Source organism: Saimiri boliviensis, chromosome 14 (assembly GCF_048565385.1).
Source record: "Saimiri boliviensis isolate mSaiBol1 chromosome 14, mSaiBol1.pri, whole genome shotgun sequence".
NCBI lineage: Eukaryota > Metazoa > Chordata > Mammalia > Primates > Cebidae > Saimiri > Saimiri boliviensis.
This window is the reverse complement of record NC_133462.1, coordinates 51,465,623-51,483,161: the sequence shown is the minus strand read 5'-3', so window position 1 is coordinate 51,483,161 and position 17,539 is coordinate 51,465,623. Positions and strand designations below refer to the sequence as shown.

At 52.0% G+C, this 17,539-nt stretch overlaps 1 protein-coding gene across 1 annotated transcript in view; it reads left to right on the top strand.

Moving 5' to 3' along the window:
* The first annotated feature begins 5,300 nt into the window (after window positions 1-5,300).
* The window catches only part of IGFN1 (immunoglobulin like and fibronectin type III domain containing 1), a 35,324-nt gene continuing 23,085 nt past the window's right edge, over window positions 5,301-17,539 (top strand). The window contains exons 1-9 of the mRNA XM_074385745.1: window positions 5,301-5,385; window positions 7,676-7,729; window positions 8,536-8,655; window positions 10,237-10,376; window positions 11,568-11,667; window positions 13,658-13,702; window positions 13,930-13,975; window positions 14,547-14,721; window positions 15,991-16,104. Of these exons, the coding sequence (XP_074241846.1) occupies window positions 7,723-7,729; window positions 8,536-8,655; window positions 10,237-10,376; window positions 11,568-11,667; window positions 13,658-13,702; window positions 13,930-13,975; window positions 14,547-14,721; window positions 15,991-16,104 (747 nt within the window). The 5' untranslated portion in view covers window positions 5,301-5,385; window positions 7,676-7,722. The remainder of the gene's footprint in view (window positions 5,386-7,675; window positions 7,730-8,535; window positions 8,656-10,236; window positions 10,377-11,567; window positions 11,668-13,657; window positions 13,703-13,929; window positions 13,976-14,546; window positions 14,722-15,990; window positions 16,105-17,539) is intronic.

Here is a 17,539-nt window from a genome sequence, read left to right as displayed (position 1 = left end):
GCACCTGAGAAAATGACTTTCAGCCCTGGGTTCCTGGAGTTGCTCAGGGTGGTGACTTAGTTGAGAGCTGGGTGAGGATTCCAGGCAACTGCCCAGGTGGGGTCTGCAGTCCTGACCCGCCCCATCTCCTGCCAGCATAAAGCCTCTTCCTGCAAGGCCCAGGGCCACCAGGAGAAGCGGCCGCTGCGGGTTATCAGAGGCACATGGCATGACTGCTCTGAGCTGTGGCGACGACAGCTCCAGCCTCCTCACCGCTCTTGGGAGAGATGAGTAGGTGGGCACCTTTTTCCCAGGGGCTTGCTGCCTCCTTCCTCTCTGCCAGTCACTGGGCCAGCCTTCCAAGGCCATTGTGAGCTGGAGCCGCTGTGCAGAGAGAGCCAGGGCCTGGAGAAGGGGCGAGGCAGAGCCTCCTCTAACCTCAAAGACCTGCCTCCTTGCTGGGCCCCGGCCCTAGACAGAGCCTGTCAGGGGATGGGAGGGGGTGCTCCCTGAAGTGCCCCAACATTACATCCAAATGAGTTATCCACATGGCCATAGAAAAGCCACTGATGGAAATGAAAGAAGAGAACACTCATTGTATATCTTTAACCACAATAGTGTTTGTTCCTGGTAAACACTATTGCCTACTGGGAGGCCATCAGGAATGAACTAAGTTTTAAGTGGTTTAATGTAAATATTTAAAATGTACTACCCGTTATTTCTAGTCCTATTTTCTTCTTTCTAAAAACATACCAGAAGTCTCAAGAATTGCAAGTGGCCAGGTCCTTCTCAACTTCTGACAGGCCCTGTTAGGTCTCTTAAGGATAAGATTGATGATGAAAAGAATATAGCCGTGAAAACTGCAAAGTGTGAGACCGTGTCTATTTTTAAAGAATCCGGTATCTAGGGCGGAGGCAGAATCAGACGGCCTGGTTTACATCTTTACTCAATCACTTACTAGCTGTGTAACAGTGGAAACGTTATTTAGTTGCTCTTAGCTTCAACTCTCTTCTCTGTAAAGTGGAGATATGCTTCTACGTCGTAGGGTGTTACGTGGGTTAAATGAAACAACCCGGGTAGAAAACCTCACACAGTAGATTGGAGGCCAGTGAGTGCTGTGATTTGCTTGATTATATAAAAATAGGCAAGTGTCCCTGCAAAATGAAAACGCAACGTTACAAAGCTGAGTGGGTTTGCATCTGTTTAGCTGGAGTGATTTATTTACCTCCTCACCACCTGGTGGAGACTTGAAGGAAGCGGCTTTCTGGAATGACAGGGTTTGGTGTCTCATTCCCACCAGGAGGTGAATCTGGCTGCAAACCACTTCACTGTGTGCCTTCCAGGAGGAAACCACTTCTCTCCAGGCTCCAGTGTCCATTTCTGAAAAGAAGGGGATTGGATTGGATCCACTGGATCCACAGAATAGTCATTAAGAGCGCGGACTTTGTACTGGACCGCCCTGCTCCACACCCAGGCTCTGCCACGCACCAGCTGTGTGACCTTGGGCAAGTTACATAATCTCTCTGTATCTCAGTTTTCCCTTCTGTAAAATGGGGTTAGTGATCGATTCTGCCTTTTGGATTTGTTGTGAGGGATTAAACGAGTTCATATAGCTAAAGATTCAGAAGACTATTTGGCATATAGCAAGAATTGGGTGAGGATTAATACCGTTTTTGTTATTGTTATAATTTTATCATTGTTGTTAGATGTCCTCAGTGATCCTGTCTAGCTCTGATATTCTCTGAGGGTCGACACTGCCTCAATAGACTGAAGCCTGTTGTGGCTTATCCGTTCCTGGAAAGTGGAGTAGGGACTGCTCCCCAGCCTCTCCTCCCTGAGGATCCAAAGGATACTCTCCTGGAGCCCCTGGGCCAGCTGAGCCTGCTGGACTAGACCCTCCCAGATTAAGGATTGGCTCCTGGCTCGAGTTGCTCTGCCACTGAAAGCCAGCTTTGCAAGCATGATTGGAGACCCCTCGGGGTCTCCAAGATCTTCTTTCCCATGGGGTCACGTGGGATTCATGACACCGCAGGTTGGGATGAGAGAGACGTGAACTAAGGCTGACGCATGCGCTGGATGGGAGATAGGGAGGAATCCTGGCCAGGCAGGCAGCTGCGGGGCAGAGTGGATGGTTCAAGGGAGCAGGTGGACTGGAGAGCAGCCTTGACGGTGGCCAAGGAGGATGGTGGGAAGCACAGGAGGGGTGTCATTTGTCCACGGGTCCTCCCAGCTCCATCTTCCGGGGTGGGGACTGTGGTCGAAATAGAATCTTACGCCCTAGCTCCAGGCCTAGAGCAGGCCCCTAGTCTCTGAAGCCGTCTCCACAGGGCAGCTTGTAGTCTTCTGCCTTTCACAAAGACCCACGCTATTGGTGTTGTGCGGTGTATGTGTATACTTGGGTGTGAGCATGTTTGGATGTCTTTGTTTAGAACCCTTCTCTGCACATCCATCTACATGGACCCCATTAGGTGTGAGAGAGGACTCACTCGGCTGGGACAGAGCCAGTTTTACACCAAAACAGAGGCAATGGCCGCCTGTGAATGAATTGAAACTCTCCTGAGTCACATGGACTGCTTTTCAAGTCCACAGGGCCTTCCCCTTTCAGTCACAGGACTGTAGAAGGTTAAAGTTGGCCAGGATCTCAGAGATTATCCCATCTGACACATGCCATTAGGAGTTAGAGCGTCCCAAGAGACGCCTTAAAGGGGCCTGAGCCTCGTGGAACCCGCATACAATGTGTTTTGTTCTTGTAGGGACAGGAGAACATTAATGAATTGTGACCCTATTCCTACCCAAAGTCACTAAGCCCTTTCCGTAAGGCACTGAGGAACAATGAATAACGCGCACAGATTCACTGCCCGGAGTTCTTCGGATGGGGATATTCCCCTAATCCAGGAAGTGAAAGTCCTGTCTCTGTCTCCCAAAGGAAAAGGCTATCGGGAGGTATAATAAGATGACATCCTGAGAAGGGGTGTTCAATGGCTGGAGATCCAGACATAGCTAAATATTATTGGCCATTACATTTACTAGAGGATAAAGCGGGGAGAGTGGTCAAAACTGTGTAACTCGTCTCAGTTCCTTGGAGTCCTGAAATTTCCATTTCATTGCAGTGAGACGGATTCAAGCATGACACAGTGCAGAAAGGAGCGGGCTCCCTCATGTGGGCTGCAAAACAGGGGTGGGCGCGGCGATTCACACCTGCCATCCCACCACTTTGGAAGGCCGACAGGGGAGAATCACTTAGCCCAGGAGTTCGAGACCAGCCTGGGTAGCATGGCAAGATCTTGTCTCTGTTTAGAAAACAGCAACACGAAAAACGGAGGCTGGGTAGCAGGCCACACCTTGACTCATGGATCTGCAGGCCATCAGGGGAGAGCACACGAGCTATCTAGGGGGCAGCAGAGGGACCCGAAATGCTGAAGGGCTCTGATTTAAGCCCTGTTCACAGCCTCCTCCTTCCCCCTCCTGGGATAATGCAGCCCTGTGGCTCAGGAGGCCCCTGGAGCTCAGGGCCTCACATGAGAACGAACACCTGGGGGTGTTCTCCTGGGAGGTAGCCTCCCTTCTCCAATCCTTTCCATCTCTGCAGCCAGAATGAGGTTTTTAAAATGCAGATTGGATCCTGTCAGCCCTCCAGTTTAAACAAACCTCAGTTGCCCTTACAGTAGAGATCAAAACTCTTCGATGGCCCCCAAAGCCTACCTGTCCAAGCTCAGCTCTCATCACCACTCTTTCCCTCGCTCTCCAACGTCTCCTTCAGAGCCTCATGGCGGTTTCTAATTTGATATGTATTTATTTACGTGTTTATCTGAGACGGAGTCTTGCTCTGTTACCCAGGTTGGAGTGCAGTGGTATAATCTCGGCTCACTGCAACCTCTGCCTCCCAGGTTCAAGCGATTTTCCTGCCTCAGCCTCCTGAGTAACTGAGAGTCTAGGCACCCACCACTGGGCCTGGCTAGTTTTTGTATTTTTAGTAGAGATGGGGTTTCACCATCTTGGCTAGGCTGGTCTTGAACTGCTGACCTTGTGATCCACCCGCCTCGGCCTCGCAAAGTGCTGGGATTACAGGTGTGAGCCACCGTGCCTGGTCTCTAATTAGATATTTAACATCTGCCTGCCCCATTAGACTGCAAGCTTCATGATGGAAGGGCCCTGTCATTTGCTTACCTTTGTATTCCCAGGGCTTACCACAGTGCCAGAGCCAGGGCTCCACCCAGAGTAGGTGTTCAACATGTTTGTCGAACAAATGAAAGACCAGCCCTGACACTCAGAAACACGCATGGAGGACACACAAATGCATGCGTGTGTGCATGCACACACACACATACACACACTTGAGCGTAAGAGATCAGACACCTCCCCTCCCAGCGCACATGCAGAGGTAGCCCCTGTAGAAATCCGCAAGGTGTTAATGAATGCATGTAAATATTCACTGTCCTCCCCTGGAAGCAAACATTCACCCCATTTCCTTTCTATTTCACCTGACTCTTCAATCAAGCCTTGCTTATGGGTGGCAACAGAGCAGTTTTCTGTCCTTAAGGAGAGAGAAGGTGGCTCTTTCAAAGCACACCAGGTGGCCTTATCTCCTGGGCCTCACCTGCCCTCCACTCTCCTTAAGAAAATCAATTACCAGCCATTGTATTTCCAATTTCCACTTGCCATCTGTCTGCCCAGCCAAAAGCCCAACCATCTGTCCTGCCAACTTCGGCCCCCAACCCTGCTGGTCAGGTCACCCCTTCTAGTCCTTGAAAAGCTCCTGAGCAACCTCACCTTCTCCAGCAGGCCTCCTGGCTACACAATTCCCAGGAGCTCCTGCTTCCTGGGCACCTTCCCGGCCCCTCTCGGAGGACTCTGTGCCTGTGACTCCATTAGTGGCTGCCTCCCCTCCCACTCCCAAAGTCTGCTGCCTCTTTGGTACCACTTTGAGGTGTGATTCCCAAGAGGCTGGTGGCTTTATGTATCTGTGTGAGTTATGATGTCAAAGATCACAAGGGACCAGCTTAGCTGAAAAGTTAAGGGTTCGGGTGATGAAAATGTCCTTGCTAAAAAGGATCAGATAAACGAGGCATCATGGAGCAAATTTACACTAAGCCAGTCCGGTTAAGAGCTTAAAGCTCTGCAAAGCGGGGAGTTGGATGGACTGATGTCACAGGACCCTTCCATCTCTGACCTCCTCTGAGCTGGAGCGTTCACCCTGGGGGGCCTTGCCCTGCCAAGCCTGGACTGGAGGAGGAGGAGGAGGCGGGGTGAGTGGGAGGGGCGGAGGGAGCAGAGGCGCCTGCAGCAACCGACACCTGCTCCAGCTCTCCCTGTCCACCAGCAGTCGATCCAGAGCCTCCAGCAAGCAGCAGCTGCACACAGTGAAGACAGTGCAGACAGGAAGCGGGAGGCCAGCTGTACACCCAGGTAAGTGGGCACTCACACCTGGCTGCCTACCCAGGCCAGGGTAGGGCCAGGATGGAGACACTAGCCTGCCGTCCAGCTTTCCTATGCAGGAAGGGGCAGGCAGTGGGCAGGACATCTACTTGGGGAGCATTGCCTGGCTGGGCAATCACACGCTGGGTGCATCTGTATCCCCTATTGGAGACTCCAGTTATCTGGAGAAGAGAATTTCAGTGAGTCTGTCTGGGTGGTTCTGTCCTGACTCTAATTTTCTGGACACAGCTTGACTTTGGGTGTGATATGATGACCAGATTAAAAATATCACTAGCAGGGCAGAATAAGGACCTCGAGCTGAGACTTGTTATATTTTGGTTAACAACATGGTCACAGCAGTGGAGAGAAACCCGTCTGGCTCTTCCTGCCACAATTTCTACCAGTTGAGAAGTAGCAGGGACCACCTGGAGGTAGCAGGGACCTGGATCTACAGGATGGATCTGGGGAGGGTGGGGTGCCATGCGTCCTGGAAAGGTAGCAGGGACCTGGATCTACAGGATGGATCTGGGGAGGGTGGGGTGCCATGCGTCCCCGGGGTTCCAGTGCTGAGAGTGTTGTTGGGACAGCTGAAGTGAGGACACAAGCTGCTATTTGCTTCTGGAAAGAACTGGAATTCTTCTTGAATGTGGGAATGAACTTCAGAGGAGAGAGTTCATTTCCTTTCTCATCCCTTCCAGCCGACACCGCATCCCTCTAGTCTTCCACCCAATAGCTCTCTTCCCCTATGTCAGTGAAAACCAAATCTGGCTTATTCTAGAAGAGAGCGGAGCTCCAGAAGTGGATGGCTTAACGTCACACCCCTAAGTCCCGCCAAGGGCTCTGCTCCTCTTGCCCTCCTCCGATGGGAGTTGCAGGCAGGAGGCTGGAGGGAGAAGAGTGGTATTAGCGTTATTTCTTCATGTGTGACCAACAGCTGAGTAACGGACTGATAGCTGCTCGTGGTGATGTTGTGCGTGAGGATGGAGATGATGACTCAGATAGCCGCGCTGAACTCCAGCTACTCCAGTGTGGGGTTACCGACTGTGCCAGTGCGTTTACATCTACTGGGAGGCTGCACTGAGGGGTGGCTGGGACGGAGGCCCCTGCAGCCCTCCCCCTGGCCATGGCCAGCTGGGTCCCCATCCGTTGGTGGCTGACCCTCGTCCATTGGTGGCTGCCTTCCCTCCCACCCTTCCTCGTGACTCCCTTCGGCGTAGCGCCCGCGGCGCCTGTGACCGCTCCAGAACGCAGCTGGCGTACCATGGCATTCCAGCACACTAGGGTGCAGTGTCTGGGCTGGTGAGGGGCCGCCAGGGGCCAGAAATGCCAGTGGGTGGGCAGTTGCGAAATGGAACGATCTCCATGGGAGAGAGCAATCTGCTCTGTCATGTGTGATTCTATATTAGCTGCAGGGCTCTTTGGGCACAAAATGGAGTCCCCAAAATGGAACCGCTTGGCAGTGGGCCAATTGCACAGAGGGTGGGACTGCTGGAGAATTCTTTCGAGTCCTCCCCCCAACCCCGATTTATGTCACTCATCCCATCCCAGAGCCAACCCTCTTCCTCTCCTGTGTGGGACTCCCCATTGGTCATAACAGATGGATGCAATTAAGAGGAAATCGGGAGAGATGGAGGTGGTGAGAGACTGGAAAGTACTCCTATTCACCTGACACTATAATTCACTGGCTTCAGAGAGGGGCAGATGGATTTATGGGGATCCTACTGTCCTGGGCCAAGAAGAGCTTAAGAGGAGCAAAGTTGAGGACTCTCCCCTGCAGACCTTATGACCGGAAGGATTCCAGATTGGTGGAGCATGGGAGGTAGAGGGCTTCGGGGTCCAGCCAGAAAAAATCTCAGAGCTGGGCAAGGAGCCAGGAGACCCAAAGAATGTCCTTGGAGAATTCTCATTCCAAAGTCAATGGGGCAAGCTGTTACACAGCTGGAAAGAAACTGAATGAGCCTGATTTCCTCTGGATTGGGCTGGCTGTGGTTCACCCTCTGAGCAGGGCCATCATAGTGTACAGGTTCAGCCCATGGTTCCCTTTAGCTGGGAATGTTACCAACTGGGTAGCATCCTAGCCCCTCCCTGACCTCTGAGAAATTGGTTTTGCTGGGGTCAGGGAATTGCAGGAAACTTCAGCTGCCTTCATGGGTTAGAAAAGCTCTCGGGGCAGCAGCTTTTCCAAGCTCCCACCCCAGACATGGGCTGATGCACTGATGGTGTGGGGGGTGGGGTGAAACCAGCCTGAATGTCTCAAAAACAATTCCACTTCTGTTCTCAGGAAAAGGGAACTTCTACCCTCAGAGGAGTCAAAGAGGAGGCAGAACTATGGCAGGTGAGAGAAGAACGAACCTCCCTTCCCCAACCCTCCCCGGCGATCTTTACCAGGACAGAGAAGAGAGAAGTGGTAGGGATCAGAGATTTCTGGGAACTCACCCATCTCATTTTGTTTGTTTGTTTGCTTGTTTTGAGACAGAGTCTCGCTCTTGGTGCCCAGGCTGGAGTGCAGTGGTGCGATCTCAGCTCACTGCAACCTCCGCCTCTTGGGTTCAAGTGATTCTCCTGCCTTAGCCTCCCTAGTAGCTGGGATTACAAGCTTGTGCCACCACACCCAGCTAATTTCTGTATTTTTAGTAGAGACCGAGTTTCACCATGTTGGCCAGGCTGGTCTTGAACTCCTGACCTCAGGTGATCCACCCGCCTAAGCCTCCCAAAGTGCTGGGATTACTGGTATGAGCCAGTGTGGTTGGCCTTTTTTTTTTTGTCTCAGTTTTAGGTTTTGATTTGTTTTCCTAAGGGGTGCAGAGCCTCCACATGAGCTCCAGCTTCCTGAGAAAGAGCCCATTCCCATTCTCTTTTCCAAGCTTTTCCCCAGAGACACACTCAGGGTCTTCACCGGGAGCCCTACCCACTCCTTAGAGGCTCCATTCACACCGCTGGAGGGCAGCCGCCAGATTCCCAGTAGAGAATTAAAAAGCAGTGTGCACAGGCAGGAGGCAGGACAGATCCCCCTGACCCAACAGTAGGAGCGAGAAGGGGCTTCTTGCTCCTGGGGTGAGTGGGCGAATGCCCATTTTGTGGAAGGGCCACCCAATAGGGAGGAGGCAGAAGACCCATCTCCCTCTCTCCTGTGTTCTCCAGGAAAGCTCCGGAAGTCCCACATCCCTGGGGTCAGCATCTGGCAGCTGGTGGAGGAGATCCCCGAAGGCTACAGCACGCCGGACTTTGAGCAGAAGCCCGTCACCTTGGCTCTGCCAGAGGGTGAGAGCCCAGAGGGGAGCTAGAGAGGGGAGGCAAGATTCCTGCTCCCCTACCTCCCAGGAGAGAGGCCAGGAGCACCCACCTTCCTGGGCACCCAGGCCCTACATCCATCACCAGGCCATAGCCCGTCTCCCTCCTATCCTTGAGGGTTCATGCACTTGCCTGGAACCGTAAAAGTGACAAGGGGCCTGGGGAAAAGAGTGGATAAAGAGAATGAAGAGACACGATGCTATTCTGGTGTGAGAAATATCTGGGAGGCAAGGATGGAAAATGCTAAACTGGGGAGCAGGGAGAGGCTGTGGGGTTCCCTGGTCCCTCCTTCCTTGCTTCAAAGCCACTGCTGCAGAGAGGCGCTGTTTAAACAGGTAATCTGACTCCTCCCAACCCTCGCCTCCAGGCAGCTGCTGCCACAGTGGCTCACAGGCTGGGCTCAGGAAGGCCCTTCTAGAAGGCCACATAAGGAAGTGTCCCGGAAAGCAGTGGGAACAAGGGCTTGTTGGGGGAAATGTGGGAATGGGTGTTCTTTCCCCAACATACATTCGTGCAATAAATTTTAATTCATGATATTCTGGAAATAAGAAAAAGAATGGCATTTTATTTTTCCAACTCTGAAACAAGGTAATGAGAAATTGGGAAGGGCCCTTGGACCTTTGGTCTATATTTGGTCTGAATTGCATGTTCCTGGTGGGAGGCTGAGGGATTCCTTGAGGGTGAGCAGTTCTCAGGCCTCCATGCCGGGCATGGAACTTGGAGTCTTTTCTGAGGCTGGAACCTGTGTCTCAGAACCAGCTCCTTTGGGCACCAAATAGCCATTCCTGCCCATGGTTGTCATTCCTCCTTCCCCTAGACAGCAGGAAGGGAGCCCACAAAATCTCTCTCTCTCTCTCTCTCTCTCTCTCTCTCTCTCTCTCTCTCTCTTTCTCTCTTTTTGAGATGGAGTCTTGCTCTGTTGCCCACTCTGCAGTGCAGTGGCACGATCTCCACTCACCACAACCTCTGCCTCCTGGGTTCAAACGATTCTCCTGTCTCAGCCTCCTGAGAAACTGGTACTACAGGCACATGCTACCACTCCTGGCTAATTTTTAAATTTTTAGTAGAGACAGGGTTTCACTGTGTTGGCCAGACTGGTCTTGAACTCCTGACCTTAGGTGATCCTCCCACCTCAGCCTCCCAAAGTGCTACCCCGTGTGCTCGGCTAGAACTCACAAAAGCTCATTCCCTTTCCAGTCTTGGCAGAGCCTTCAGATTCCTTGCTCATCCACTCTCAAAGAAAAGCCCCTCTCCCCGAAAGCCCTGCTGGCCTTTCCTTTCACCAGGGCCTGTCCAGCTGCTTCTTTCCCTCAAGCAGCCCAAACTTCTGCAATACAGAAAGAGGAAAGACTGCCCTCTGGGTGCCTGGAATCTGCTGCTTTCCACCTGCGTGATCTGAGTCCTGAGTCAAGGGGACCAAGGCCTGGCACCCTTTTTGGAAGGGGTAGTTGAAATACCTAGAAGAGGAAGATGATATAAATTAGAATTTAAATAAAGAACACAGTCACCCTCTCCCAACTGGTCAGCCTTCCTGTCTGTCTCCTGCTGCAGGGAAAAATGCTGTTTTTCGGGCTCTGGTCTGCGGGGAGCCCAGGCCCGAGGTGCGTTGGCAGAACTCTAAAGGTGACCTCAGTAACTCCAGCAAGTACAAGATCTCCTCCAGCCCGGGCAGCAAGGAGCACGTGCTGCAGGTGAGAACCACAGCTCTTCCCCCGACCAGGGTCTACTCATCTCTTCCCATCCCCTTGGAGGTCTCTTCGGCAGCCTCCAATCCCTACAGAAGTAAGACACACTCCTCATTGAAGTTGAATCCATTCAACTTCATCTTGTGACTCAAAGTCGCCTGAGCCAATAATGGATCTGGCAGATACCTCTGCTGATAACCTGGGAGGTGGTGTAGACTGGAGCGTGAGAGCTCAGGCTCTGAAGTCAGACTGCCTGGGTTACTGTCCCAGGCCCACCACCTTGGCTTTGGAAAGTCGCTTTCCTCTTTCTACCTCTGTCTCTTCATTTGTAAACATGGGGCAATAATAGTGTCTACTTAAGGAGCTGTCATGAGCTGTAGTTGGGACAGATCTCACTCTGTCACCCAGGCTGGAGTGCAGTGGCACAATCTTGGCTCAATGCAACCTCCACCTTCCAGGTTCAAGTGATTCTCCTGCCTTGGCCTCCTGAGTAGCTAGATTTATAGGCATGCACCATCACGCCAGGCTAAGTTTTGTGTTTTCAGTAGAGATGGGGTTTTACCCTGTTAGGCAGGCTGATCTTGAACTCCTAACCACAGGTGATCCATCTGCCTCAGCCTCCTAAAGTGCTGGGATTACCGACGTGAGCCACTGTGCCTGGCTGGGAGTTGTTAAGAAGATGAAAGTTTTACGTAAAGTGTCTAGCTAGTGCCTGGCCTGTAGCGATCAATCTTGGCTAATCTTAGCAATGTTATAAACACTAATCATGGCATACCTACTATATGCCAGGCCCGGGGCTAGACATTTGACATAGGTTATATATTTAGTTCTAATCATTCACCACTTTTTGAGGTATTATATTCCCATCTTATAAACGAAGAAACTAAAGTTCAGAGAAGTCAGGTAACTTTCCCAAAAGTAATACAGGACAGAGACTATTTCCCATCCCAGATCCATCTGACCCAAAAAACATACTCTTTCTCCTCGCTACATTGCCTCTGATGGCAAAGAATTGGTCCATCCACCCTCTGTCCCGAACCTGGCTTTTGTTTTGGGGTCTCTCTTTCCTGATAAAGCTTGTGAGCTCCCTGAGGACAAGGACCATGTTTTACCTTATACCTCAACACATAGCCGTGTCTAGTAAACAGAGGAAGGGTACATGGTAGCCCCGTCCCTCTGCCCTTGGCCTCTCTGCAGATCAACAAGCTGACAGGCGAGGACACAGATGTGTACCGCTGCACGGCAGTGAACGTGTATGGAGAGGCTGCGTGCTCAGCGAGACTCACCGTCATCGAAGGTGGGCCTTTCCCTGAGCTCGTCTCATCAGTGCATGGGGCAGACGGCCTGCAGAAGAATCAGAGGCCCCGTGGCTGGTGAGGGAGGGGTGGGGAGGGGAGGGGAGGCCCACGGAGGCTGCTTCGGCTGCTGCCGCCCCATTTTGTGCTGGGCTTCCGACTTTATCCACGTGCACACTGAGTCTGCATGTGTTTTAAAAGCCGTACCTTGGCTGATCCTCTGAAGGATATTCTCTTGGCCCAGTCAATAGGCAGGACCTGAAAGCTGGCTTCTAGTCCTAGAGCTTCTGCTGACTCAGTGGGCTTTGTTTTCCTCTCGGGATCTCCGTTTCTGCCCTGTGCAAAGGATCTTTCGGACAGGCCATGCCAGAGGTGACAAACAGGTCACACAAAGGCCAAACTCTCTCTCAGGCATGGTTTTTTTTTTTTTTTTTTGGCATGCGTCGTGTTTAAAATTTTTTAAATTGTCAACCTGTGGTAATTAAAAGATAGGTATCTCTTGAGGAAGCAGGTCTAGTCTCACCACTCGTTATGCTTACAATTGATCTGCGTACAAGTGGCAGAAAACCCTATTCAGAGTAGCCTAAGAAATAAAGATATTTCATCTCTCCCATGGTAAGAAGATCTGAGAGTGGCGTCCAGGGCTCACAGCACAGCTCAGGGCTGCCATGGGAGAGCTGATTCTTTCGGTACACCTGCTCTGCCATCCTTAGCAGGCGGGCTCATCACCTCATCACCGTAAGAGGGCTGTGGTAGACCCAACTTAATCCATGTTCAAGGTAGGACAGTGGCAGAGGTGGCCCCGGTCCACTTGCCTCTCTTAATTTTTTTTTTTTTTTTTTGAGACGGAGTCTCACTCCATCACACAGGCAGGAATGCAGTGGCACGAACTCTGCTCACTGCAACCTCAACCTCCCAGCTTTAAGGAATTCTCCTCCCTCAGCCTCCTGAGTAGCTGGGATTACAGGTGCGCACAACCACGCCTGGCTAATTTTTGTATTTTTAGTTGAGACAGGGTTTCACCATGTTGGCCAGGCTGGTCTCAAACTTCTGACCTCAGGTGATCCACCCTCCTAAGCCTCCCAAAGTGTTGGGATTACAGGCGTGAGCCACTGTGCCCAACCTTTTATTTTTTTATTTTTTGAGACCTGTTGCCCAGGCTGGAGTGCAGTGGTGTGATTACAGCTCACTGCAGCCTTGAGGTTCAAGTGATCCTCCCACCTCAGCCTCCCAAGTAGCTGGGACCAAATGCATGTGTCATCACACCCAGCTAATTATTTTTTATTTTTTTTGTAGAGGCCAGGTCTCCCTCTGTTGCCCAGCCTGGTCTGGAACTCCTGGGCTCAAGGTATCCTCCCACCTTGGCCTTCCAAAGTGCTGGGATTACAGGTGTGAGCCACCATGCCCAGCCCATCCACCCTTTTCATAGAGGAAGCAAAAGCTTTCTTAGAAATTCCTGGAGTTCATTGGTCAGAATGATGTCACGTGAGCACTGCTAGTTGCGAGGGAAGCTGGGAATGCGAGTGTTTAGCTTTTTCCGCCTTTCTAGTGGAAGCAGACAATGAGGATTAAAAAAGGTGTTCAGCCAAACAGCAGTGTCTGACCTATACCCTGAAATGGCAGCTCCCAGGTGGAATGAAAGAGCAGCTGCCCTTTTAGATGCTCTTGAGTTCGTTGTGGTTGCCAGTGTCTGCTTCACATGTTTATGCCACCTCCCTGGCCCCTGTGGACACATGACTGGACCTCCCCCGCATGAGATGATGCTCAGGTTGGTCCCCTTGGTCATGGTAAGGCTCTGGGGTCAAAAAGCTTCTGATGGACAGATCCTCCACCTTGCTCCATCCCTCTTGCTGGGATCGTTCATGCCTTAGAGGACCATGAGGAGAGCAGGGCTCTGGGATCCGTCAGTTCCTCAGGAAAACCATCAACGTGTCTCTCTTCTCTCCCTGCTTGTCCACATTGACGCCTTCCTCTCCGCCCTGGATGATCCAGTTGGCTTTAGGAAGAATCGGAAGAGGCAAAAGGAACCGCAGGAAGGTAAGTAGATTTGTCAGAAACCTCCTTGGGGCCTGTGGGGGAGGCTACTCCTTTCCTGGTGTTCCCTGCCTGGTCAAGCCACCATGCACACCTTGTGGGTCACTGTCAGTCTTCGGGAGAGCCCCTTCCAAAGGCTCAGGTGGCAGCATGGACCACACCGAAAAGCCCTGCATCGACCCTCAGGCATCCCATCTGGGACTGGGGTCTCATTCCTGCTCCTTTTCCAGACCTCAGGAAGGAGCTGATGGACTTCCGGAAGTTGCTGAAAAAGAGGTGGGTTTGGGCCTGTCCATGAGGGATTTTGGAGGCTCCCATAGTGTTCATTCTCTGCTATTTCCATAAGTAAGCTGGGCCCCACCTCCAACCGAGACAGCAGGGAGCTAGACTGCCGGTAGCAGAGGGGAGGACGGGACCGACGGTGAACTGGGCATTCTGGCTCCAGCTCTCCTGCTTCAGAGCGCTGCAGCCTTGAGTTAATCTGATTATCTCTCCTCTGATTCCTCCTTTGCAAAATGTGGTGGTCCACTGGAACACTGATGTAACTTTTTTTAAAAAAAGCAACAGAACAATGCAACACCCACTTTCCCGCAGACTTCTTGCATAGAAATCTACAAGTTGTTAGCAGCAGTTTCTCCTGAAAGCTGGAGCTGTGGGGTGAGGCTCGCCCCACCCGTCTCTGAATTCTTCTGGCCCCCACAGTGGTCAGTCCCAGAGATTCCAGGCTCTGTGCTTCCTCGAGTGCAGATAGAGCAGCTTCCCAGGACTACTTGGGGCACCAGAGCCAGGTGGCCAACAGGGGAACCGGGGTTCCTCTGACCTCTGATCTGCCGACCTTGCTCTCCAGGGCCCCACCCGCCCCCGAAAAAAAGATAGACCTTGAGCAGGTGTGGCAGCTGCTGATGACGGCAGACAGGAAGGACTACGAGCAGATCTGCATGAAGTATGGCATCGTCGACTACCGGGGCATGCTGCGCAGGCTGCAGGAGATGAAGAAGGAGCAGGAGGACAAGATGGCGCAGGTGCCTCAGCCCACGCCCACCCCTCACCGCATGCCCACCCCACACACCTGGACCACAGTGTCTACCCACGCCCACCCCTCACCGCATGCCCACCCCACACACCTGGACCTCAGTGCCTCATTCCATGCCCACCCGTCACCGCATGCCCATCCCACACACCTGGACCTCAGTGCCTCACTCCATGCCCACCCGTCACCGCATGCCCACCCCACACACCTGGACCTCAGTGCCTCACTCCATGCCCACCCGTCACCGCATGCCCACCCCACACACCTGGACCTCAGTGCCTCACTCCATGCCCACCCGTCACCGCATGCCCACCCCACACACCTGGACCTCAGTGCCTCACATCTGGAGGTGGGCTTGGAGGCAGACCTTAGAAAACCAAGTATGGTCGAGGGGCCTGTCTCCATCTAGCCACCAGTGGGGTATCTGGCTAAGCCCCTGTGATCCCAGGTTGGTGCCCTGCCTTTGCAATGTGATTCTGATACTCACAAAACTGGAGCTTTGGAAGAGTTAGGGCCACTGTTTCTTGGTTTCACCATCTGCAAATGGAAATTATAGTCATGCCTACCTCATAGGGTTTTTGGGAGGCTAAATGAGAGAATGTACTTAAAGTACATAGCCCAGGGCCTGAGACATGGTAAGGGGATGATGTTTGCTGTCATTATGATCGTCGCCAGATCGGGGGTACCTGGTTTATTTCTAAAGGCTTCTACGGAAGGGAATTTCACAGTTCCCATTAGCACTCTGATCCCAGAATCTTATCAGCTGTACCGGGAAGTTCTTTCCTGTGTCTAACTTAACTATAGCATAAGTCTAATTTTTCTTCTGAAAATGGAAAACGACTGGTTTTTATTATCCTGAAAATAGTACCTTATCCCCTTGAAGGATAAGTTTCCTTAAACCTAACACCCAGGGTCTCAGCTTTCTCTCCTCCAAGGTTTCTCATTGGCTTTAACACACGACCCAGCACAGAGCTTTGTACACAGTAGGTGTTCAACTAATGTTTGTTAGAAGAATAGATGAATAGAAAAGCCCTACTGTGTTCTGGCACCTGGACACCTGGGGTCTTTTCTTGGTTGTCCTCGTGATCTGATCTCTTAACTTCCCTCCTTGAGGGGCTTGCTTCTCCCCACTTGTGAAAGTGGCCAGTGCATGCTCACCTGGGATGCTGTGGGCCTAGAATGGTACCAGGGCCTATGAGGGTTTGGAGTACCCCAAAGAGAGGACTCCAGGAAATCTCCTGGTGGGTTTGTTGCTCCGCAGTACATCAATGCCATCGCCAACTTGAGACACGTCAGGGTCACCAAGGAGGGAATTGCAAAGTTTGACCTGGAGCTGGATCTCAAGGATTCTCAGAGCAAGATTTACCTGTACAAGGTGAGGCTGGAGGGGTTATGGGTGGGAGGATCTGGCAGGGCTGCTGCAGGCCCACTGAGGCGGGAAGGATGGGTACCCTGGATTCCCCCATGGGAACAACCGGAGCACACAAGTGGTGAGCCCCTCAGCCCGTGGAGTTCCTGGTTGGAGTTGAGCCAAACCCTGGTGTAGACTGTCCATCCACAGGGACTTCATCTCTCACACTGAGCAACCAGGCTCTCCAGCTGGGCCTGTGACTCTCTGTGTATTGTGGCCAACGCTAGAGCACAGGGGTGAAAAGAGGGTTCTGAGAAAGTGCACCCCTTCCATCTGAGCTTTCTTTCCAGAGACTTAACACATCCCGACCTGGGCTCTAGGAGTAATTACCTGCCAACCAGATGCGGGCAGAGGCAGGTGGGGAAGGGCCGGTGAAGTTTGGCTGGTTCTGTAGCCAAACTCATCCAGCTCCATCACTTACAAGCTGTGTGGCTTCAGACAAGACACTTATCTCCCCATGCCTCGGTTTCCTCACTTGTGAACTGGGGGTCATTGACGACCTGCCTCACGGTGTACTGGCTACGGTGCTAAATGACGTCATGTGTGACTTGCCCCTCCCCCTGCCTCTCTGCTCATTCCAGCTTCTCTTCCCCTTGTCCCTTTGTTCCCGCCCCAATGGCCCCATCCCTGTTCCTTTGCCCCAGCTATTCCCTCTGCTTAGCGTGCTCATCCCCGATATCAACAGGACTCCTTTCTTCATGGCAGAGAGACTTCCCTCGGCCACTCCGTGTGATTCCACTATACCCCTCCAGCCCCATCCTGACGCTCCAGAGCCCTGGACCCATATCTACCTTTTTGTTCCCTAGTTCTATTTCTTTCTAACATAAAATATTTACTGACTTATGACATTTATTATTTATATTTCCCCCCCTAGGACTTTAGTTAGTGAGAGCAGGAATCTCTGTGGGTTTCTTGTTTGTTGTTTTTGTTTTGAGACAGAGTCTTGCTCTGTCACCAGGCTGGAGTGCAGTGGGGCAATCTCGGCTCACTGCAACCTCCACTTCCCGGGTTCAAGCAATTCTCCTGCCTCAGCCTCCCGGGTAGCTGGGACTACAGGCACATGCCACCACGCCCAGCTAATTTTTGTCTCTTTAGTAGAGATGGGGTTTCACTATGTTGGCCAGGATGGTCTCGATCTCTTGACCCTGTGATCTGCCCATCTTTGTTTTATTCATTGGTGTGTCCTAAGTACCTAAAACAGTGCCTGGCACACAGCGGGCCCCTCATAAGTATTAGCCGTTGTTAATATTCAGCAAGTAACAAACCTATCTGGGGCTTAGTTAAAGTAGGTATGCATATAGATTACTGGGTTTTGTAGAGCCTTACAGGTGTCTGATGGTATTCTCGGAAAGTTCCTGTTGGTGAGTAAGTTGAGCCGGGGCGCCCGGGCCATTGCTGC